At 42.3% G+C, this 24,181-nt stretch overlaps 1 protein-coding gene across 1 annotated transcript in view; it reads left to right on the top strand.

Annotated features, from left to right (window-relative positions):
- Positions 1-24,181, top strand: part of zbtb46 (zinc finger and BTB domain containing 46) — an 81,352-nt gene that overhangs the window by 45,060 nt on the left and 12,111 nt on the right. Inside the window, exon 5 of the mRNA XM_066672795.1 lies at positions 13,942-14,220. Within this exon, the coding sequence (XP_066528892.1) occupies positions 13,942-14,220 (279 nt within the window). The remainder of the gene's footprint in view (positions 1-13,941; positions 14,221-24,181) is intronic.

Below are 24,181 nucleotides of genomic sequence, written 5' to 3'. Positions count from 1 at the left end.
AGGAAATGGAGAACTGAGAAGAGGAATAGTGAAGAGAGAAAGAGGCTGAAAGACAGGGAGGAGCACTCAGAGAGAGAGAGAGAGAGAGAGAGAGAGAGAGGGACACCCTGGCCCCTTTTCTGATAAGTGGCTCCAGAATCTGTGGGGGTTAGGGATTCTTGTCTGGTCTGTTGGACAGACACACACACATACATAAACACACACACACACACACACACACACACACACACACACACAGTAGAGGGCATCAAATTAATGTGTCTGTTTCTATATGTAAAAACAATGAATAACCTTAATTTAACCATAATACTTAAAAGAAATAGATGAACTCTTTCAAATGAATAAGTGAAACATATAGTTGTGGTTTAAATTCACACAAGGCCTTTTTCCTAATCCCAGCATAGTAGGTTAGGATAGTTTTTCTGTGTGTTTCTGTACAAAAACCAGCACACACACACACACACACACACAAACACCACCCCCAGAACACATTCAGATCCGCCCGCCTGCATTCCTGACTCGGCCTGAGGAAGCTGCAGCTTCTCTACTCCCAAATTATCCTTTCTTTATCACACGCTTCTCTCTCTCTCCCTGTGCCCCCCTCTCCCTCTCTCTCTCTCTCTCTCTCTCTCTCTCTCTCTCTCTCTTTCTCTCTCTCTCTCTCTCTCTCTCTCTCTTTGCTCCTCTCTCTCTCTGTACACATCTGTCCATCTCTGTTTACTCCCCCATCCCTCTCTCCCCTCTCTCTCACAAGAATCACTTTTTTCCATCTCTTTTTCTTTTTCTTCTGAAGAATTGAGGCTATTTTCCCCCTCTCCCTTGGTTCTTCTTTTCCTCTAGCCTGACATCTCCAAGTCTCCCTCTGTTTCATGGCTTCCTTCTCTCTCTTTCTCTCTCTCTCTCTCTCTCTCTCTCTCTCTCTCTCTCTCTCCCACTAACCCTGTCTTTATATCTAGTCATCAACTAAGCATTGATGATACTCCTCTATGATGAAGTAATTGTAATGGAGGGTGTTTTGGGTGTGTGTGTGTATTTCTTACATTTATTTCTCAACTAAAGTCAGTGAATGCTATGGCTAATGAGTCAAAGGGTTAACTTTGTCATAATACACCAAAATCTGCTTACTGAGTTCAATTTTTCAGTCCTGTCCAGTCCTTTTACAGTATGTGCTGTTTAGCTACCTACTAGGATGGTATAGACCAGTAAGAGAGGTTATGTGGCCTTTATTATAATATTTAATGCAGTTTTCCTATAACATACAGGTAGTTAAATAACTTAGTGGTTGGCATAGTTTAGTGCTGAGGTCTTCAAATCTGGACCTTAGATTCAGGTTCCAGGCCAGGATTTTAAATTGGCCAGTCGGGTACATTAGCAGTTGTAGCTAAAAGCTGCGTTTCAAGGCCTAGGCTGCAGCCGAGGTAGGACGTGCCCTCAGTAGGGCCATCCTATGAAGACTCGTTCTTAGTTACCCAGTCACACAAATGGAATGGTGTGCCTTCACCGAAATAGGTCTTATCTGCCTTGAAGCACTAACATGACTGTAAGTTAAAATAAGTTGTACTTGCTTATTAATATTATCCTGCAAAACAATACTATTTTAAAAAATATATTAAATACTTCAACATTTAAACACTCAACTTCATTTTGACCCATTTCAATAAATAACATACAAATATTTAATAGTATGTCTGTGCCATATCGTATGGTTCGTGATAATATCGTCATATTTTTTTTAAACGATAAAAAAAATCAGTATCGTGATAATCGTGATATTCTGACTTGTTTTCATAATGACTCAGCACAGCAACTATTCTGTGTTTGTTTTGTTATTTACTGAAGCTTTAAAGTTACTTTTTGTATAATTGTTTCCTTTTTGCTGTTTAATTGAACACAGTACATTTAATGCACTTTGGTTGTGTGGTAGATTTTTATGCTACGTAATTTTATTACTGTTGTTTACAAAATAAGCAAAACTTTAATTTGAAACTGTTACATTTGTATTAAAATAAATCTTTTTAATAAATAACATAATTTAATGCAATAAATATATATTTAATTGAATATGATTCATATTAATAAAACATTTATTTTGTTGCATTAGTGTGTTCTTGAAATTAATACAAGTATTTTTCAGTCTTGTTCATATTGCCAATAATATTGTTATCGCCAAAAAACTCTGAAATAAAACCCTGCGCCACATCGCCCACCCCTTGTATAGAGACGAATAGTTTACTTATTTAGTTATTTTAGACTGTACAAGGTAAATGAACTCTGAAGGTCTGTTTTTCTGTGTCTTGTTTATTTACTCCAATCTGCCGTACGTTCGCAGAGATTTGTGGGTAACCGAGGGCCACAATGGATTCATTTGTTGTGTCCTTCAAATCGCTCCAAACGTAGGGTGCTTCACATTGGAACAGCCTTCTGAAATGTATTGACTGAGATATGCAGCCAAGCTCAGCAACAGCCTAGACTCTGGAACGCAGCTGTAGTGTCAGACCAGGCCGCCATTTTAGAATCCCAGCTTTGTTCCTGAATCCATGTTCTGGATTTGAAGAGCTCTGGTTTAGTGTATAACATGTAGCAGACCTGGGTTCAGATCACATGAGCAATCCACGCTACATCAGTAAGAGACTTGGGCAAGACACCTAACATTAGAGTTGTCTGTTTATTTATTTATTTATTTATTTTATTGGGATTGTGATTTGTTCTGGATAATGCCTTAAATCTCTAATATAATAATAACACATCTATGACCCCACATCATTACACTGTGTCTCAGAGTGGAGGACAGGGCAGTGACATGCCAGCAGGCTTGAATAATCACTCCTGTTTGACACGAGCTCTGGGCTGATGGGTGGTAAGGGTGGGGTTGATGTTAGGGAGGTCTGTGTGTGTGGAGAGGTAGGGGGTGTGTGTGGGGGGAGGCTGAGGCTTCTTCATTTGTGAAGGTTCTGCTGATTTGATCGTATGCAATTAATTTCAACAGCCCGTCTCTCCTCTGGCAAAGTGGGTATAAAAAGCTCAAACTCATCTGCCTCTCTCTATCTCTCTCTCTGTCTCTCTCTCTCTCTCTCTCTCTCTCTCTCTCTCTCTCTCTCTCTCTTGCTGTCTGAAACTCTCCCTCTTTTTCTATCTCCCTCACATTCTTTCCCCATGCCTCTTTCTCTCTCTCTCTCTCTGTGTCTGTCTTTCTCTCTTTAACATTTTCCTTTGTACTCTTTCTTTCTTCCATGCTCTTTATATGTCCCTCTCTCGCTTTCTTCATCTATTAATATCTCTTTTTCACACAAACTCTCTCGTATTTTTTGTCTTTCTGTATATCATTCTATCAGCCACTCTCTTGCTTTCTCTCTCTCTCTCTCTCGCTCTTTCCCTCTTCTCCCCCTCCACTCCTCCCTCCCTCCCTCCCGCCCTCCCTCCTACCTTAAACCTCCTTATCTTCCATTTCTAGATCAGTTCATGTCAGTCACATTAACCTTGTATAAAGTTATATTGGGAGCCTGGTGCATTGCACGTGTGCGCACGGACACACACACACACACACACACACACACACACACACACACACTCGGCAGCGTTCATTGTTCTTGTGAAGCCGCAGTAAGGGAACTCAGCCCGTGTTCCTGTGTGAAATTCTTTTACCTGGTTCGGAGTGTGATGAGATCTGGTTGCCATGGCGCTCTGCTGACCATTTGGTGCTGCGGGCTTCGTGTCTAGATGTCTGTAGTGAAATCGCTGTTAATGTGACAGTTCCTTAACATGGAATATGGGCACTGTTCATTTTTTCTCCCTCACAGGACAGGACTCAGCAGAGTGAGGCTGTGAAAGAAATGCTCCTAAATAAAATGGCAGCAAATGGCTGGTCCCGCTCCTGCATGCGGGAGGGACATGTTTCTGCGTCGTAACAGTATCAGGGATTACAGAAATAGGTCTAAATCACTGAGGTTTTAAGCTCCAATGATCAAGAGCCGCTGATGGGGAGAGAGAGTGTAACTGGTGGGTATGGGCTTTAACTCCCTGTGAACGTTAGTTTGACTCCGATACCCCTTTAAGCACAAGTCACTGGGCCTGCCAGGGTCTAAGATAAAAACAGAAGATGAAACTGTTCTGGTGGATCAGATAATATGCCATCCATTCTTCCTTTCATCCTTTCTTCTCTCAGCTGGTTGTCCTTGTGTGTGTGTGTGTGTGTGTGTGTGTGTGTTTAGGTAGTATAGATGTCAGGGGCTCAGCTCTCTCCTGATACAAAAAGCACTGCTTATTGCAGCCTCTTTCTCTATCTCTCCCTCTCCCTTTGTCTTTCTTTAAATCTCCCTTTGTCTAACTCACTTTCTCTTCCTTTTTTTGTTTTTCTTTCCATTCTTCTCTTCTTTCTCTTAAACCCACTCGCTCTTTTTCACCTCTCTGTCTCTGTCTCTCCTTCATTTTGTCTTTTGACGCCTCTTAGGTTTTTTTTCTTTCCCAAAGAACACACACTTTCCTCTTTTTCTTCTTGTCGTGATCGTTCTATTTTTCTAGTTCCCTATATTCCATCTCTCGCCCCATTTCCCTCTCTCAATCGCTCATTTTCTCTATTCCTTCTTCTTGTCTTCTGTCTATATTCTATTTGATCTCACTCTGTCTTTTCCTTCTTTCTCTTTTAACCACTCTCACTCTCTTTATCCTCTTAACTCTTTCCAACACAAGGTTTTACGTTGTTTTTATTATTATTCCTCTCTCTCTCTCTCTCTCTCTCTCTCTCTCTCTCTCTCTCTCTCTCTCTCTCTCTCTCTCTCTTTCTTTCTTTCCTCTCTGGCCTCCATCTTCTCTATTGTTCGGTGCAGAAGTTGCCAAGGATACGGAAATATAGGGGACGTGATACAGTACATGATGAGTCAGAATACTGTAGGTCTGAACAGGACTGGGACATGGGACACAACAGATACACACACACACACACACACACACACAAACATTTACAGTCTAATTGGCACTGTTCTTTATTTTCACTCTCTTATTATTGGCATTCACAGCATATCTCTGATTATTTCAAGGAGGGAATGAGATGTGTGTGTGTGTGTGTGTGTGAATGTGTACATTTATATTAGTAAAATGCTATGATTAATATTAATATCTAGAGCAGTATCTAGAGTGTTTCATATGTGCTGCACTCAGTTACACCATTATTATTATTATTATTATTATTAATATTATTATTATCAGTAAGAAGAAGATCATTCCTTCACTGTCTGTACTCTGCAGCCTACCTGGTATCACTGGATTCCAGACAGACACCTTGGCCAGGGCTCCTGTCCATCATTATTTTTATAATTGACATGATTATTATTAAATGAATTATAAATATATTACCATTTTTTTCTCTCACAAAACGTCATTTTCTGTTTTAAAAGATAAATCCTATTTTTACCTTTTGTGATTGGCCACATGATTATAAACAGCTGACACTGAACTGAGGGTGGTTATATTGTTCCAGTGGCACCCATGGGTGAACATAAGGATATGAGCAAATTTGCCAAGGGCCATATCGATATGGTTAGACGACTGGGTCAAGCGGCAGGTCTTCTGCAGCGTTCCTGGGGTGGAGCTTGGTTAGTGCCTACCAAATGTGGTCCAAGGGAAAACAGGGTGATGGCTGCCCATGACTTAATGATGTGCTTAGGGAGCGAAGCCTGTCCTGTCTGGTCAGATCCCACAGAGGAGCTTCTATAGCACAAAACAATGACAGAACACACAGTGCTTTGTAGCTTGCGGCGTATGAGGCTGTGAAACCACCGACCGGTTCAGAGCGTCCACTGCCGAGAGCACCTACACTGGGCGGGTGAGGATCATGCTCTGATTAACCGTGTTTTCTTTAACACAATGTATGCGGCGCTTGCGTGTGTATCTATGCGGCCTGGGGAAGAGATGGCACCGGGACGCTCTGTGGGAAGAAGGCGAGCCGCCGGCGGCAGTGTGATGCTCTGGGCAATGTTTGCGAAAACTGTTCAGGCCTTGACCTCCAGATTCCTTGAGGCTCATGAATTTAAGGCCCTCATGTCTGTCAAGTGTTTGGCAGGAGGGGTATAAACTTGTCACTTAAATCAGGAGAGGTTAAAGTTGTTCTGACTGAAGCCTTGTAAGCCCTAAGAAGTACAGTAAAACATAATTATTGTGTGTGTGGATGTTTGTCCATCCATGTGGATGGCTATAAAAGGGCCAGCCCAGTTACATGCTCCTTAAACCCTGATTTCTGGGCTGCTGTGTGGATTTAGTGGCGGGCGCACCCTCCCTCAGCCTGCTTTTAGCACAAAGCCCTGCGTGTTTGCTTCCCTTCCCCACCCAGCATTCCATTTTCCCCCAGCTCATACCCCCCTACACACACACACACACACACCCCACTGAGTCTCTCCTTCCTCCTCTCTCACTTTGTGGCCTTCCTTTTTCTCTTGTTCCCTCGTACTCACTGTCTTTCATTCTCTCTGCCTTATTCACCCTCTCTCTTCCTGTCTCGTAGTGTCTGCCAGTCTCTCTCTCTCTCTCTCTCTCTCTCTCTCTCTCTCTTTCTCTCAGCTAAGCTGCATTAACTCCCCAGATTACCTTGAGCCTTGCAATCCTCCAAACCTCTTTCACCCCCCCTCCCTTCTCTCGCCCTCTCGCCCTCTCCATCGCCCACGTTCACCACCCCCCTGGCCCCTGCCATTACCCGCACCTCTCCTCTCCCGCTCTCTTCTTCCTCCCTTTTTCCTTGCCTCCCTTCTTCCTACCCTTCAGGGTTTGTTTGATTTATTCTCCCACTCCCTCCCTCGCCCTATCTCACTCCATGGAAGGTTGTGGCCCAGCTAGTCCCTAAAAACAACAGAGAGAGAGAGAGAGAGAGAGAGAGAGAGAGAGAGAGAGAGAGAGAAGAATAACAACCTCTCTTTTACTTTCCATCCTCCCCTCCTCTTTCTTCACCCAGTGTTTTTTTTTATTCCCCTCTCCCACACTGCTTTTAAATTGCCTTTGAATTCTTCAGCTGTTTCAGTGTCTCACTCCCCTCTTCCCTTGGAAATTACTTTTTACTCTTTCTAACTTTGTCGTGCTGAGGAGGCAAGTCAGACCTTCCCTCCCTCCTGCGGTAGCCACTGGACAGTGACTGACACACACACACACACACACACACACACACACACACACACACACACACACAGACAAACAGGATGATTGTTTTTGTACCTTATCAGCATTTAAGGTCAAAGGATATTTAACACAATCCAGAGCCCACCCTTCTTTATGTCATTTCCAGTTCGAATGGCTTTCAAGTACAAGTTATTCATCAGGACATTATTATTAAAGTGGTTAGATACAAGATAACACACTTACACGAGAAAAGGGAAATTAAGGAAAGGAAGATAGGGGAATAACTGCTGTTTAAATATAACAGGACGTCTACTAACCAACGAGAGTGTCACCGTCAGATAACGCTCTCATTTTGGAGAGACAGGAGGAAATAATGCACATCCAATCAAAACTAATCCTCAGCTGCGTGTTTCCAATCTTCCACCGTGAGAGGAAAAGACAGCACGTGGGTCTGAAAGGACGTGGTGTTCTGAAAGAAAGCAAATCAAGAAAAAGAAAAAAAAAAGAAACCTGCGAATAAAACTTGCTCATGAAATGAAATGTTCCCCATTACAAGGATAAAATGACAACTCTCCAAACCCTGTCCTAGCCTTAGCCACAGCTTCCTAAAAACAAATGGTTACAGCCTGTCAGATTTGTCCTCGACGTGTACAAAAAGTACACAGTGAAAACACACACACTTATGTTTTTCTGCATTCAAAAGTTTGGGGACACCCAGCATACTTTTGCGATGACCATAATTGTTTAAGGAAACAGACCTGACACACACACACACACACACACATACAAATTGAAAGAACTTTATATATCAGTTTTATTTCATCACTCTGATGAGAATATTCACGGAAAATGGACGACGAAAAGATTTAAGTCTGTGGGAAAACTAGCGCACGCCTGGCTTTTGACGGACAGTGTGTATGTGGACTTGGTGTGTGTAATCTGGGTGTGTGTGAAGGGAATGATGAGACCACTTACATCATCCTCCTGATGTCCACGGCCTGTTTTCTAATTCTAACTCAGATATCAATGGCCTGTTTTACTACTGTGTAAATAATTCAGTTTTAAGACAGGAATTCTCAAAGGTTTCTCAAATGACCCCAACAGGCTATATTTAATATTCTGAAACATAAAAATCTGTCGAACTGTTTCTAGTTTTATCTGCAGTGTACCTTTTATGTCATTGCTATTAGAGGATTTTATCAACTTAATGTTTATAGTGAAATACGCTAAAAGTCTCAGAATTAGAGATTATTAGATAGTGTCTTGACTCTGTTTGTACATTTAAATGACCCCCTACAGGCTCCTGACATGCATTGCTGGGGTCCTTGTCATAATTAAGATTAAAAGAACATCCCACCATTTTTCAGTTTAATCTTTGCATCGATAGCATATGGTAAATTGCCCTGGACAATAATATTGCTTTGGCGGCTACCCATTGATTTCTAATAAAAGCATGCTTTGAGTCAGTGGGTTTCCTTTTCTTTTCCTAAGTGCGGCAAAACACAGCGAAATTATTCTACGTTCTAATCAAATGTATGCTGTGAAAGCTCCGTGTACGGAGGCTGGACTAATCCTTTATTAGCCGAATAATAAGACTGCAAATCAAAGGGTTAAAGAAGCAGAGACACAGCATCAAGAGATGCCCCAGTAGCACAAAAAGCAAAAGCCAGTGTTTCAAAAGGGGAGTGGATTTGGACAGAACTGCAGCTGCCTGGACCTCAGGGTCATGGGGTCAAACTGTGTCAGCTGAGTGCCACCCTCCTTTTCTCTTTTATTGGCTTGTAATAGACACTACAAGAGCAGACCCCTCTATTAAGCATTAACACTCTTAGTCACACATACACACAAAGGACATAACACACACGCACACACACACAAACTTATTACATGCATAAATTCAGTGCAAACACATATAGACATATACATCCCTCCTCTGCATGTATTATTCACACATACACACTTGCGGACCCTCGCATGGAACACACAACATACAGATTCATGTCCAAACTGGAGTACACCCACGCATGGGCACACACACACACACAAACACACACAAACACACATGCACAGGCACACAAAGCCTTCACCATGAGTCCTCCTATTTGTGTCTACTCTTAAAAGGGTGTTTTATTTAGCATAAATGTTGAAGCCAAGTGTGCCTGGCTGCCATGGCAACCAAATTAAACTGAGAATTTCTTTGCAAGGAGGCATCAAAATTATTCAGCCCCTCTCTTATGAGGGAGAGATATAACAATGCTCTCCAGTGTTCTTTAAGCCGCCATTGTAACGTGACGCAATGTGACACGGTAATTAAACCACTGCTCATTTAAAAGCTCGCCCATAATACCCCCGAACAAAGGACGGTCATAAGAAACGCATAATTGTACAGATTTCTAATTGACTCCGGCTTTCCAAATCTGCCATCAAACAATAAAGTCAGCGCACTTCTCCTGTTTCCAGTTCATTCTATGGGCATGCTTAGTTTACACTGGATAATTTGCTCTAAGTAGATTATTAGCTATTATTTATTAATGTGTTTGTTTTTGTAATGCACCATGGTGCTAATTGGGCATTTGCATTGTCAACAGTGGGGATTATACCTTCATTCCTGCTTATGAGCAAATGGACGTGCATATAATATTGATTGTCATACATATTCTATTGTCACTAAATTATGTATCACAACATGTGAATATTGTCCTGCATTAGTAAATCTTGGTTTGCCTGCAGGTAGGTGGTATCTGAATGCGTGTGTGAGTGTGTGTGTGTGTGTGTGTGTGTCAGTATGTGTTCAAAGGGTCAGTGCAGCATTGCAGGGCGCAGATGAGTAAAGGGGGATCAGGGTCGGAGGGTGAAAGGCTCAGTCTCTGTTTGCTGGGTGCTTGTGTGTGTGTGTGTGTGTGTGTGTGTTGGGAGTGGAAGATCCATTTTATTGATTGACTCTTGTGCCCCCTGCCCACAGATGAAGGCTGGACTTTCTCTAATGAATTCTTCCAACCCCTGCGCCCTCCCAGCCCAACTCCCCCACTCCACCACCTTAATTAACTCTCCCTGCCTCTGTATGTGTGCGTGTGTGTTTGTGTGTGACCTCTTTGCTCGTTTCCCTACTCCTTCTTTCCCCTTTCTTTGTTTTCTCACTCTGATGATCTGAAAAGCAAAGTGTGCACAATTATTTTACTCACTGTGCTGTTATATACCTGACTTCAGACTGAAAAAAAAAAATCCGTGTTGCAATTTTCTTTGGGATCAATAAAGTGTTATCTTAAATAACGAATCTGAAATAAAAGATCATGCGCTTGTACAGTCCGTGGTGAACTGATACTATTACATGAAGACATTGATATATATATATATAATAGCTTGTGACATGCTTAACTGTGAATCCTTCTGTAAAGAGGCCTAGTATAGAACTGACACTTTTGTAGTCCATTCATAACAACTGACTGAAGCCTGGTTCTCACTGAATTAGTGAAAAACTATGAATCTTGCTTCCAGTGTCCCTTCTTAATTATTTTGGTGGTTAATCAGATTCTGCACAGCTCCTGAAGACAAGAATGTATAAAAACCTGATTAGAAAGTTTAACATGACATCCTTTTTACATTTAAACACTGAAATGAAACACTGAAATGAAACTAAACATCACAGACCTTTGTTCAGTTACAAGTACTCAGTAAGACTTTACAGTACAAAGGAGTCCCTGCGAGTTTCCCACTCGTACCAATACAACACTTGAGATATATATGGTTCTGACAACTAAAACTGAATTTGTGAAGGTGTCTTCAAACTTCAGGTCACACACACATACTCTCTGCTCAAAGATTTTTGATGTTTGACTAGGGTGACCAGATCTGAGATGGTGAAAAAGTGGACACGTCTCTGACGTGCAGACTGACCAATTAAATGTTTACAGAGGTTACCGACCAATAACGGTAGCTCTACAGTCAGACCGTCCAATCAGAAGATTTTAGGCTACTTCACCACGCCCCCTTCTCACTCAAGCGAACCAATCGGAGTAGGGGAGGGCGGGACTAGTTTGTGAACAAAACGCTTCTCGAAGTTCTATGTAAGCTCTAGAAAAACAAAATCACGGACGTTTGTGAAATTCCGCCCGGACATTTTTTAAAGTCTAAAAAAGAGGACATGTCAGGGTAAAAGAGGACGTCTGGTCACCCTAGGTTTGACACAAGCTGATGTCTCTTTTCTGAGGCTGATCAGTATCAGATCAAGTCACCTGTAACACGTGTAGCAACTCATCTGTAAGCCCAACATGTTCAGCAGTAGTAGAAGTAGTAGTTAACTGTGAAACTTCCCTTATTCTACAGGGTTTTACTGTAGAAGTAAGGGAAGGACAGCCATTTTGACCCCTCAGGTTACAAAGGTACTCATGTGTATGATCATCTGCCTGATCCTAATAGACTTAAGGGATACGGCAGCATTTTCAAGCAATGTTGTTTATATTTGATATTTACAACACTTTAAACATTTCTCTTAATCTTAGAATATATAAAAATATCAAGATATGAGTTGGGAATTTGCTGAATTTTCAAACTAAATGCTTGCGATATGTGATTATACAATGGAGGATATGAAGCTTCAAACATTATCGACTTGTGATTCTTCCCAGCGTTTTACTGAAATGTGTGCTTTGCATAAATGTTTGTAAAATAAATTCAGCAACTGCCCACTGTATTCTGTTATGAGTCTCTTTCAAGTGAACAAGTTTCCAGCTCTTTTCTAAGTACAAGGGAAACCCACCAAAATGACTGCCTGAGGTAAACAGCCACACAACAGAGATGCAACAGATTAGGCCAAGAAACTGTGGTGTACTCCTTTAATATCAATTGCCTCAATTGCATATTTGATGGTCTTTGGCACTTGGGGTTTGTGTGCAAGTCATGAGGCTAGGCTTAATTTTGAGGAAGAAATGCTGCTGTTTAGATTCCAGTTAGACTCTGTGTCTCCACAAAGGGGGATTCCACAGACTTGTAACAGTTAATTTATAATTTTTTTTCATTGAGAAGGAAATATAGTCATTCAGAGTTGTTTCACGTGAAATGAATTGCAGCGTATATGATAATACTATGATGATTTGTCCTTCTTGTTAACTGTGTGCCACCATTTTATGAGTGTGATGGTGTCTACAGTGAACATACGTCATCCGACACAACCAGTGAAATCCCATGTGTTTTATAGGTAACACCTGTCTAACAAAATCTAAAACAATATAAGTCTCATTTGGCTGCTGTTTTGTTTTGAAATGCCTTGCAGATATCTTTCCATAAAAGGCTTTTAAATATATATATATATATATATTAGACTCAAAGCTTTTCTAAAAACTAGCATAAAACAAAATCTCCAGGCAATGTATTCGTAATCATTTCATGCTGTGACTTTGTATGAGGGATTTCTGCTTCCTTTCATCACTACTGTGAACAATTCAGACTACGCATTTCCCTACAATGCCACATTTCACGTCAGACCACTTTGAATGATCCCTCTCAGTGATTGATCATACAGAATTATACAGAAATACATTGATATATTTTAGAAATTGCTGGAATTCCCTGTAACAAACCTTTGCACACCCTTCACAGACCCTTGTACCTGAAATGGACCAAATCCTGCAGTTCTTATAGCTGACATACAGTACTGTATGTGTTTGTGTGCTCAAGTCAATGAGTGTATGTGTGTGTGTGTGTGTGTTTGGCACAGTGTACACAAGGAGTCCGTTTGTACTTCTCATACTTCACTGCTCATTCTAGAGCCACACACTTGTCTCTTGTCACCCAAGCTCCAGGGAATACAGTGTAAACACACACCATGCTTCGTATCTCAGGGGGGGACTCGAGTTCTTGTGTGTGTGTGTGTTGAGGATATGTGAGTGTGGAGATTTGTATATGAATGTGAGTTAGCCTTTATGTTATTATGGTCCGTCTTTAAGCTATAATTGGCTGCTGGAGGGTGTAGAGCTGTGCAGGTTTAGTTGGTTCTGATTTGGTTTTCCGGGCCGGCCTGTCAAGCCAGAAGCTTTGAGCTCGCCGCTGATCTAAAGTCACTGTGGAACGGCGTGACAGCTGTTTTGAACAGCCCCTCTGCTTTGGACTGTCAGTGCAGTCTAAACAGGCCTCCTTTCTCGCACTCGCTAAACGCTGTTGTTTTTTCTCTTTCCTGCCGTGTTTTTCCCCCCCCCACTTTTCTTTTGCCTTGTCATTTTCACTGCTGTGTAAGGCTCCTTCCATCCACACACACGTCCTTGTCTCCTAGACGAAGGAGGAGATGTTGTGATGGGTGCTGCGTGAGTCTGTGCGTGTGTGTGTGTGTGTGTGTGCGTGACTTTTTTTGTGGCTCAGGCCTTTATTTCATAGAAGGAGGAGCAATTTTTTTCTGAAGGACAGATTAGATAGCAGTAATGATCAAGTATTGCTTTTGATCCATTTGATGATTTATTTTGAGGCTTTAGGGTTTTTTTTTCTTATTTTTAGCTTCAACTGAAGTCTATGCAGATGCTTAGTTACAGACGCCAAGGCGAACACAGAAATATAGATGTCTCTCTGAGCTGTAATTTTCCTCATCATGACAAAAGTATAACTTTTAAGTGATAAAACAAAACAGCTTTTCTCTTTCTAGGTATTTTTCTAAGGCCGGGGCGATATGGGGCAAAATTACAGTGCAATATTTTTCTCTGAATCTAAAAAACTACAGTTAAAGTGGGGTAAAATGGTTTGATAATTGGACGCACCACTTCTTTATATTCTGTTGGTTCCATTAAGCCCCAGTCTCTTTTGTGTAACTTGTGTTTCTTTCACTGCACCACACTCACTGCACTATCTCTGCTCTCGTAGGTGCAGATGAGGCCGAGCCTGGTTCGGACAGCCGAGGTGAGCGGATGGACTTTTTCGTGAAACAGGAAGAGGCCGGGGAGACGGGCTTCATGAGCTCGTCGCTAGCCGGCGAGAGGGAAGAGGCCGGGGGCAGGGGGCAGGAACGAGGCAGCTCCGTGGCCAACCTGAGGGCGGCGCTAATGAGCAAGAACAGCTTGCTGTCTCTGGGGGCCGAAATATTAAGCGAAGAAAACCCCCTGCTGTTTGATTATCTGCCCAAAGGAGGACACTCCCTGTCCCGTAAGTCAAAGCCTATTTCTCTGCTGTGCCTCACACACCTCCTTCTTAGAGGCTAGATGCCCCTGTAGAGCCTTAGAAGCTTTGTCTTACTTTAATGTTGTGAATTAGATTTACAGTGGGTGAAATGGCAGTTAGCTTTCTGAGGCTTGCACACTTGGATTCCATAAAATGCAAAACATGTTTTGTCACAAATTGCTGTGACATTGATGTTGTAGACACCGGCTTTTGCTTCAGCTCTCGCTAATTTACTATTAATATGTCTTTTTATGATACATGTGGTTGTTCTAGGTGCATTTAACGAACACATATTGTAAAGCCACTTATTAGAGATACACTGACTTCTGATTCTCTGATTCTCTTTATAGACAACTGGTCAATGAGGAGTATATTAGCTAACTATTATTAGCCACAGTTTTGGCGTAAACAAGCATGCATTATTATGTTATTACATTTTTAGGTACTTAAGTGACTGGAGCATAACTCTGCTGCTTCCATATTAACCTTTTCTTATCATGCATCCTTGCAATTTATGACATTATCAACAATATATCGTTATATATCCCACTCCGCACCCAGACACTGAGTAGGTGCAGATACTATATAGATCCTGTCCCATCAGAAATGCTTAAGTCCATTTTCAGTCCATGTAGGTGTATGTAGAGTTAGGTTTAAGGTCTCTGTATTTCTGTGAGTGTGGTAGAGTCACTGCTGTGCTGGCTCAGTAGATGAGTGTGTGTTAGATACGGTTGTGATCAGATAGTAGGTATAGTATTTACTGCTTGCTGGGGAGCCTTGCCCATCTAGGGCATGTTGTAAATGTATGTGAATTTTAATTCAATTTGTCTGTGGGAAGTTTGCTGCAGCATGTGTATGCCAAAAAAGAGTGTGAAAAAGGGCCATATTTTAAAAAGCTTTCACTCCAGGCATTCTCTCACGAGTTCTCAACGTGTATCAGTTGTTGTGTGTGTTTGAGTGTGTTTCCTTGTTGCTTTATACTGTTATAATTCTGTGTGTGTTCACTATCACAAACTTTGAGGCCCCCACAACCCTGTTCTTTCTGAAATATTTTACACGTTTACACGATTGTAGATGCATTATAGGTTAAAAGCTTTTAAATGTTCCATAATGCCACCATTTCTCTCTCTCTCTCTCTCTCTCTCCCTCTCTCTCTCTCTCTTACTGGTAATAGTGCCTTTTGTGTGTTAAATTCACTGTCTTTATCTTGTGTGTGAGAGAGGAGCACCAGAGGAAAACCCAGAGCTACTCATGCTATCCCTCAGGGCAGGAGAGAGAGAGAGAGAGAGAGAGAGAGAGAAAGAGAGAGAATGTGAGGGTGTGTGTGCGTGTTTGTTCTCTGAACTGGATTAAGGCTTAATGGGCACTCTTAGGGACGAAACACAGTCGCTGTCACTCAGGCCACCAGAGCTCTGTTAAGCAAACTCTGGCCAAAGGACAATAAGGAAGCATGTAAAGCTCCTTATCTGATTGATGTGGAAAATGCGTTCTCTCTGAAGCCTTAGAAGTGTCTCGTTTGTACACAGAGATATTAGAAAATGTGATACAGAAACCAGCTTCCGGTATGTATTTACTACAGATGGTACATATCTGATTTCCAGTATCAGGAAAACATGCTTGATCAGATATTGGAGGGAGAGATTATTTGATTCTGAAACATATCTAGCCTCTAATTGTCAGAATTGCTCATAGTGCAACACAGCATAAACTGATCACATAATAATTGTGATATTAATGATATAAATATGACAGCGGGGTAAATAATAGTAAATATATTATGTAAATATAAATATAATAAAAAATTAACATAACACCATAATTGATGTCTCGGCTAAAAGCGAAGAGTAAGAAGAACACAAGGCTTTGTTTCTGAATTCTCTCTGCACTCCAGCTATTGCAGAATTTGTTAAACTTGCACCTGACTTAATTTAAAACAGATTAGCTGAAGCAGGTGGTAAATGTGGAAAATATAATTAGGCACTGGGCGGATGGGTGGTCCTACAAGCTGACCACTCGCCACTGGGCTGCTGAATGTTCAGAAACGGCCTTGGGTAAAGCTGAAATCTCTTTAAAAAGGAAAAGTATTTCTATTGTTGAACGGTAGAGAATCAATAATATTTGAAAAAAAAAAAAGGTTATCGAAAATGAGGGGCAACGTCCTTGATCAAAAAGCAGTACACATTCCTACACAGCTACATTACTGAACAAGCCTTGCCTCATGTTTCTTTTGAAATCAAAACAGAAGCATTAGCCATGTCAGGTTCTGGTGTTGTGTGATTACTTCTGAATCCACTCTCTCCAATGCCACTCTCTCCTCACCCTATTTGATTGTGCTCCAATAAAGTTCCGCTGCCCATGGCCCAATGCCTGTGGACCTTGTACCCCGCTCAGCATTGTGTGTGGGTAGAATGGACAAAGGGGCAGAACTCATTCATTAGAAGAAATGTCTACAAACTTTCAGACAGACGTAGTACACAACAGCCCTTTCCCCGTCTCACACACGCCCTCTCATTAAAGCCTAACCGAAAGGATCAAGCAGAACCGCTTAAACAAACAGCCCTTGAGGATCCACTGAAGCCCAAGGCCCCTCCGCTCTGCTGCATCTCCAGCCTCGTCCCCACACTCCTCTCCACAACTTCAAAGTGTGTTTTTTTTTTTAAATCCCGAGCAACGGCATTGATTTAATAGACTGCGGGGGGTCGCGGCAGGTTGGCCTCAGCGCCTCATCCCCGCCCACCCTCCGTTAGAAACCGATCTGAGGTCAGGTGCTGTGTGTGTTATTGGCTTTAGGTGTGTGTGCCTCCCTCTCTCTCAGACTGATCTATAGACTGTGACAGCGAGCTGCCAACCTGTCCACCCAGCTGTCACCGGCGGCCTCTCCGGGGAGACGCTCAGCGAGTGTTTGCGGATCTGACGCTTGCTGATACACACTCAGACGCCGGTTAGAACCCGCCGCGCGTGTGGGAGCCGTATTACAGGGGACAGGCACGGAAGTGAGATTGACGAACGAGTTGATGGACTGAGGGCTTTTTTATTGTGCTGCGTTTTGCAAGAAAATAAAGATGACAAGGAGGTGGCGAATCGATTCGAGTATGTTTCTGCATGTGTGCGTGTGTATGTTGGTTTGTTTTCCTATTTTTTTGGAACCAAAACCAGAGATAAACAGGCCTCACTTTCATTGTGAGCACCAGCAAAGGCCCTGCACTGCTGTATGATTCATTTCTTTAAGCTTACAAAAGATAACAGGTTTTATTATCAAGAAATACCCCCACCATCTGAGGCCAGGAGTCCTAGAGAGCACAACTGGTTTAGGTTTAGGAAACCCACGCAGGCACAGGGAGAACACACCATACTCCTCAAAGGAAGTGACCCGAGGTGGGTTTCAAGCACACAACCCCAGAACCCTGGAACTGTGTGAGTGAGAGCTGTTTGAAATTCACCAGTTGTTTTCCTAATTAACTTTAATGTGTTTAAGTTTCAATTTCTTCGCTCTCATCCAGGGCAATTCATATTCTTTATTATGTAAATATAGCATTAGGAGTGTTGCCCAGGGACTCTTACTGGCATTGGCTCCTATGATGGCAGCCCATGTGCAGCCAAAACCAAGTCTGTTGGAGGTTTATTATGAACTACACCAACCAAAATACACACTGTGCAACATTATATAACATTACAGTAATTCCAGCAGCAGCACTGATTTAATTCAATACACAACTAATGAGCTCAAACAGGTATTGAATGGTAAGTGTAAACACTGGGCTCCCTCACACTCACACATCAAAGCACTGTTTTATTTATTATTTTTTTTATTATTTATTTATTTATTTATCTATTTATTTATACGTGTTTTTAGATGCTTTTAATTCAACTCAGATAGCTGCGCTTCTCACTTACTTAATTTCTCTGAAATTAACGATATTTAAAGGTACTATGTACTCGTCTGGGACGGCTTTGCGCTAGATGTTTTGACATTTCCTAATGCTTTGATGACATTCAGCCAAAGGAAGACTAGTGAGATCAGGGATGTTGAATGATTAACGAATCACAGACACTAGTCCAACTCATCCCAGATGTATTAAATGGTTAAAAACTGAACCCTAAAAGAGCAGAGTTCAGTTTTTGTGAGGGGTGTCTACTAACTTCTGGACGTGCAGTATGTATTGTATATTGTCAGGTCCTAACACTGTATTAAAACAAAGATATGTGTGTGTGTGTGTGCATGCTCGTGCATTTGTTCGTGTGTATGTGTGTGTGTGTGTGTGTGTCAAAACAGCAGACAGTATATGCCTAATTTAAGTCCTCTTCCTAATCTTACACTGTGACCCCAGAGTAGCTGTTATCCTACTGGAGCTGTCCCACCATCTGGAAACTTCTGCCATTCAGAGAATCCACAATTAACATAATTACTAGAGACCAATTAACCTTGCTCTCAGCTTAAGATAAATGAGTTTGTGTGTGAGCACAAACACATGCGTGCACGCGTGAGTAGGTGTGTACGTGCACGCTGTTATTTCCTCTCGGTTCAATGTTAAGCACTAATTTGCTGGTATCTAAACCGTAGATAACATGTAACATAAGGGTGCATCAATCAAAGAATTCCTGACAGCTCATTCTAATTCTATAGCAGCGCTTCTGCTGCTCACACTGCGAACTGAAGACACAAGTGCTAATAAGCGAACTTTCATGCTGAATTTAGTCAGTGTCAGAAGCACGAAGCAAGCACCGGAGGAAAAGGATCAAAACAGTTATTAGACTTTTTGTCTAATGATGAAAGAGCGCACTTTAGTCAACAGCAGCGTTTCTGGTGATGGTTCCTGTTCTTGTGTACTTGTAGTTATCATTTTGTAGACTGCCTTTATTAGTACTCTTATGTTCTAACTCCAATAAGCTGATGTAAGGTGCCCCCAATTGGGATACATACGTTCAAATGCACATCCTCAGTGTCCGCGATCGGATAGAAGTGTATAAAGCCCCCCTGCAATGGGCTGTGGAGCCATTGAACTGTGCTTTCTGTAGGGACTCTATCCAAGCACGCTGGAATGAGTTGGAGTGGGTTTTGTGATCCAGAACTAATGACTCAACATCAGTACCTGACCTTACTAGAGTTCCGCTGGCTGAACGCCATTAAATCCTCACAGCAGTGTTTAGTCTAAACAGTCAGAACAGTAACTTCTGCAAAGAGGATAAACTTAAACTTGAAGAAATGTTGAATGAGTAGGTGTCCCAAAGCCTTACAGTGTATCATCGTGACTTACAGCCAGGTGAAACAAAGCGGGAATCTTTTAAAGGTTCACAAACACTAGAGCCCACACTTGCTGAATTAATGCCAAATTAGCTGCTGCAATTGTTGTTGTGGCTGTAGCTGTTCTAGAATATTGTAATGAACTTTAATCCAATTGTTTCAGTAGATGGGTTTTTTTTGGGGGGTTTGTTTTGTTTTGGTTTGTGTTTTGAATGAGTGAAAAAGTTGCAGGTGGCTGTGTACCTGAGCACTTTGGGATTGTGTAGAGCTGAGTGGCCTCTCTCCTCAGTCCTCAGTGCTCTTCTCCCATGGGTGTACAGAAGCAGGAGGGGGTTAGTGAGGTGAACATAGCACTTAGCAGCCTGCCTGCCCTTCTCTGGCCCATTTCCTGAGAGAGAGAGAGAGAGAGAGAGAGAGAGCAGTAGTAGTGGTGGTGAGTGGTCATAGCTGTCATAGTTTATGGTTACCAAGTTCATAATATCATTATCAAAAATAAATGAATAAATAAAATAAAAGAATAATAATTCATTACACACACAGACACACCACACACACACACCACACACCACACACACACACACACACACAGGTATTATACTCTCTTGTTCAATGCTCACTCTTAGGTTGGCTGTCATTTTAATCAACTGGGTCAGTAGGCTTTTATTCACACTGCTGTTTTTTATTAGATTGAAACGTGACACTCCTGAGCAGCTGCACATGAACCTATAGTCCACATACACAATGTCAGATGTGGGTGAGAGGTGTATAAAGACCCCCCTGCATTGGTCTGTGAAGAAGTGGAACTGCATCTCCATCCAGTGCCACTGGGTTAAAAAAAGAGTGGCATCAATGATCCAAAGCTAATCATCAACATCAGTGTCTGACCTCACTGATGTTCTCATGGTTGCATACAATCAAAACCTCACATCGGCTTCACAAAATTTAAAACAAAAAGCCTTTCCAGATGAATGGAAGCTCTCCTGATTTCAGATGAAAAGTGAGATAAATATGTTTGTGTATTATAATTGACAAAAACATGGACCTTTATCAGTTCCTTTCAGTAAGAACTACACTCTTAAAAATAAAGGTGCTACAAAGGATGTTTTGAATGACATCATAGAAGAACCACTTTAGGTTCTATAAAAAAAACCTTGTTTGTTTAAGAGGTGTGTGAGTGTGAAGAACCTTTTAAAGGTTTAAAACCCTATTACTGGATCCTACAGTTCGTTACACTCAAGGAACCTTTTGTAGCACCTTTATTTTTAAGAGTGTATATCAAATGAAGACCCTTAATCGTGCCGACCTCAGTGGAATAAACGAAAGAGCCGGCCTCAGATTTTCACAGTTCAGTCTTAAGCCTTTTGGAAAAGAACATCCAGGACTTTTACCCCCTCTCAGATCTTCAGATGTTGACCATCCGACCAGGGGCGCTAGTACACGCCTTTCTCTAACGCTAATCTGAGATCAGCTTCAGCCGTTCAGCTTGAGCCTGAGATGGAACAAACTGGTCCCAGACCAGCATTAAAAAAAGTGCCCTTTGACCAAGACAGTGTTTAAGCTGTCCCACCCTGATCATGTAACTGACCACCAGTCGTCTCCATTAACTCCTTCCTGGAAAGATTCTAGGGATCTACTTGATGCCGTCTTTCCAGCTGAGCTGGGATTCTGGATAATTAGACGCTCTTAGTTAAAGTTGTGGCTCAACTAAATACGCTAACAGTCACCAATTAGCACGTAGCTACCTGGGTGTTTTCTTGTTTAGGAGCATTGCCATTTTGCTTTATTTGTTTATTTATTTATTTATTGGTCAGAAAATCGTGTACACGCTGTACAGCAGGATTTTGCAGCTGGAAGAGCACAGAATAGTCTGAGATTAGTATGGACGCTGTATGTTGTATGGATGCACTGATGCAAATACTGTTGGCAGACAGGGGTAAGGTGTTATAAGAAGACTGGAAAAGGGCAAAGGGGGCGGTTGACTTGAGATTAGAACACGCTCCACCCTTGGCCTTATGACCTTACCTAAGATATGAGGATGAGTGAGTGGGGAGGGATGGACAGTGACTAGGGGTGAGGCTGCTTTTATTTAAAAAAAAACCCTCATTTTGTGTTTGTGCTGTGCGCTGGCCTGTGTCTGTGTGTGTGTGTGAGAGAGAGAGACTGTACTTTTGAGTGTGTATGTGTGTGTTCTCATGAGGGAATGGGAGTGCAGGGTGTGGGAGAAGAGTATTCCAGGAATCCATCCGTGGTCTTGTTTTACCGGAGCGAGTGCATCTGTCCTTTCAACGCTTAGCGCTCTTTCCTCAGCAGCACGGGTCTCTGACACAAACATCTATATTCAAACTTGTATATACATTATACTGCAAAAAAGCCGTACCGAATCGCGCAACAGGACACAGCGAGGAGTCTTAAATCTGTCCTAAGGCTGCGATTCGGCAAGCACTCAGAAGCTGTGAAAATAAATACAAGCTTTACAACATCAACATACAAACTGTAAGCCAACCTCTTTTGGCGCACACCAATAGCCGGCTATTCATTCTCTTCATTCAATATCAGACCCTCAACAGCAGCGGAACAAGCAAATAATGATGTAAAAATTCAATAAAACTTTAGCCTTTTGTCAGCTAGTGTTACGCTGTGGAGAAGGGTAAAAAAAAAGTCAAAATGTATTGATATCCTGGATGGTCAAAAGAACAGAGCTGACCATTTCACATTGGCTCAATATATCCACCAGCATTTTTTTTTTAAAGATGGACCTTGTCAAATAATGTACCATGTTTTTCACAAGAACTCCAGCCATCTTTTCAAAACCATCTCTTTCACTCTCACACACACAAACACGAGCCAGTACATACATACACACTCTCTCTCACACACACACGCACATGCGGCCCTCCCTCGTGTGTGCACGTGGGAGGATGGAGAAGCAAAAAAGAGCGAGAGAGAATTCAACCCCTAACCCCGCTCCTCATGAAAAAAAAAAAAAAACTGCTTATCTTTTTTTCGTTATTTTATTCTTTCATTTCTATCCTCCTCTCCCTCTCTGGTTGTAAAATGAAGTGGCTGTATTTGGCCCTTGCCCCTCCTCTCCCCACCCCTGCTGTGTGGAAGATGGCGGCTGCTCTGAGTGCAGGTGGGTGAGACTCCTCTCCTGTGCTCCCCAGGGTCTCACCGCTCCAACGGTGGCGGCGGCAGTGACGCCCACCGCCCCGGGGCCCTGTTTGATAGCAAACGAGGGGCGTCCTCGTCCTCTCCTCCATCCGCTCTCCCGCCCTCTGAGCCACAGGCCCTGGGGGCCTCCCTCGGCCTGCCGCTGGCCGGGGGCTCCTCGTACGGTCAGGACGTGGAACAGGAACCAGAGCCCTCGCCCTCTGAGGTAAGTGTGTCCAGTGATGTACACAGTCCCCTAAGGGGACTCTCTCACATTGTTCTCACTCTCACTGTCTTTGTCTCTGCCTGTGTCTCAACTCTGCAGTGCTGTAGCCTTCTCTGAAGTAGGAAGTAATGCTGTGACTTAGCGTTAGCAACACTGTCCTAGTCAACACACTAGCAACAGGTCTTAGCCACATCAACACAAAGAAATGTTGAGATATTTTTACCTCATTTTCTACTTAATAGAGTACACAGTGTTAATTTTCTTAAATTTCACATATCATGCCAGTATCAGCCAAATGTGTAAACCACGTGTGAGGTTGTTTTAAGTGAGAATATGCTAATATCTGGATCTTTTACAAACAGCACACACCTCTGCAATTCAAAGACTATGGAATTTATTTGGCGATATTTGAACCCGGCTGGAGAACACTGACAGGAGCCGGCTCTAAACATATCATGTGCTGTCGTGAGTTGTCATGACAGATTTTGTTCAGTTCTATTACAGTGTCATGTTAGCATTATCGTCATAATTATCATGACAGGTGCTATAATGTTCGATGTCATGACAGCTTTAGTCAAATGCTAATTTTTCCTGTGTTCTCTGGTTAGCAACACTGCTATATTACTGAGCAGTATCTGCAGTGACATTCATGACAGCATAAAAAAATCCTGTTTATAGCATGGTTTTGTCAGCGTTGTGTAATGTGTTGCCATGTATAACTATCTACATCTTCTAAATGCACTTCACTCTTAGTGTTTGGATTTTGAACACACATTTAGAGTCTGTGCACTGACAGTAATAGCCTCCATTGCATGTCATAGCGTGAACACACTTCTTGCTAAATTGGCTACTACACTACAGAGGCATTTGATTTGAGACGCAGCGTTCGTGTTTCCTTCATGTATCAAGCTGCATGTCTTTTGTGTCTTTTGTGTCTCTTCCATATTTTTAATTTGTTTTTCTGATTTTTTTTTTCTGTCGTAAAACAATACTCCTGCACATGACTCCCCATATTTCCCGGCACCTCGGCTGCAAAAGGTTCATGCGAATATGGATCGTAGCCTCGAGGAATACTCGAGCAGGTCTACCAGACCAGGCAAAGGGGCCACAGATAAGAAGAAGGGAGAGGCGATGGTGAGAATCAATAGGGGTGGACAATGAGAGAGGCAGGGCGGGTTTCGTGTTTTCTTGCGCGGGTCCAGGAAATTGCATTCTCCCCGTGTGTGCTAAGGTGGCATTTGGTTTCACAGGACCTCCCTCCCAAGAAGCCGCACCATCTCTGTGGACAAGCCATCTGTTTGGTTAGACTCTAGTGTGTTGCTTTTACA

This window comes from Hoplias malabaricus, chromosome 5 (assembly GCF_029633855.1).
Source record: "Hoplias malabaricus isolate fHopMal1 chromosome 5, fHopMal1.hap1, whole genome shotgun sequence".
Taxonomy (NCBI): Eukaryota; Metazoa; Chordata; class Actinopteri; order Characiformes; family Erythrinidae; genus Hoplias; species Hoplias malabaricus.
The sequence above is the reverse complement of the archived record's forward strand: the minus strand, read 5'-3'. Positions and strand labels throughout refer to the sequence as shown.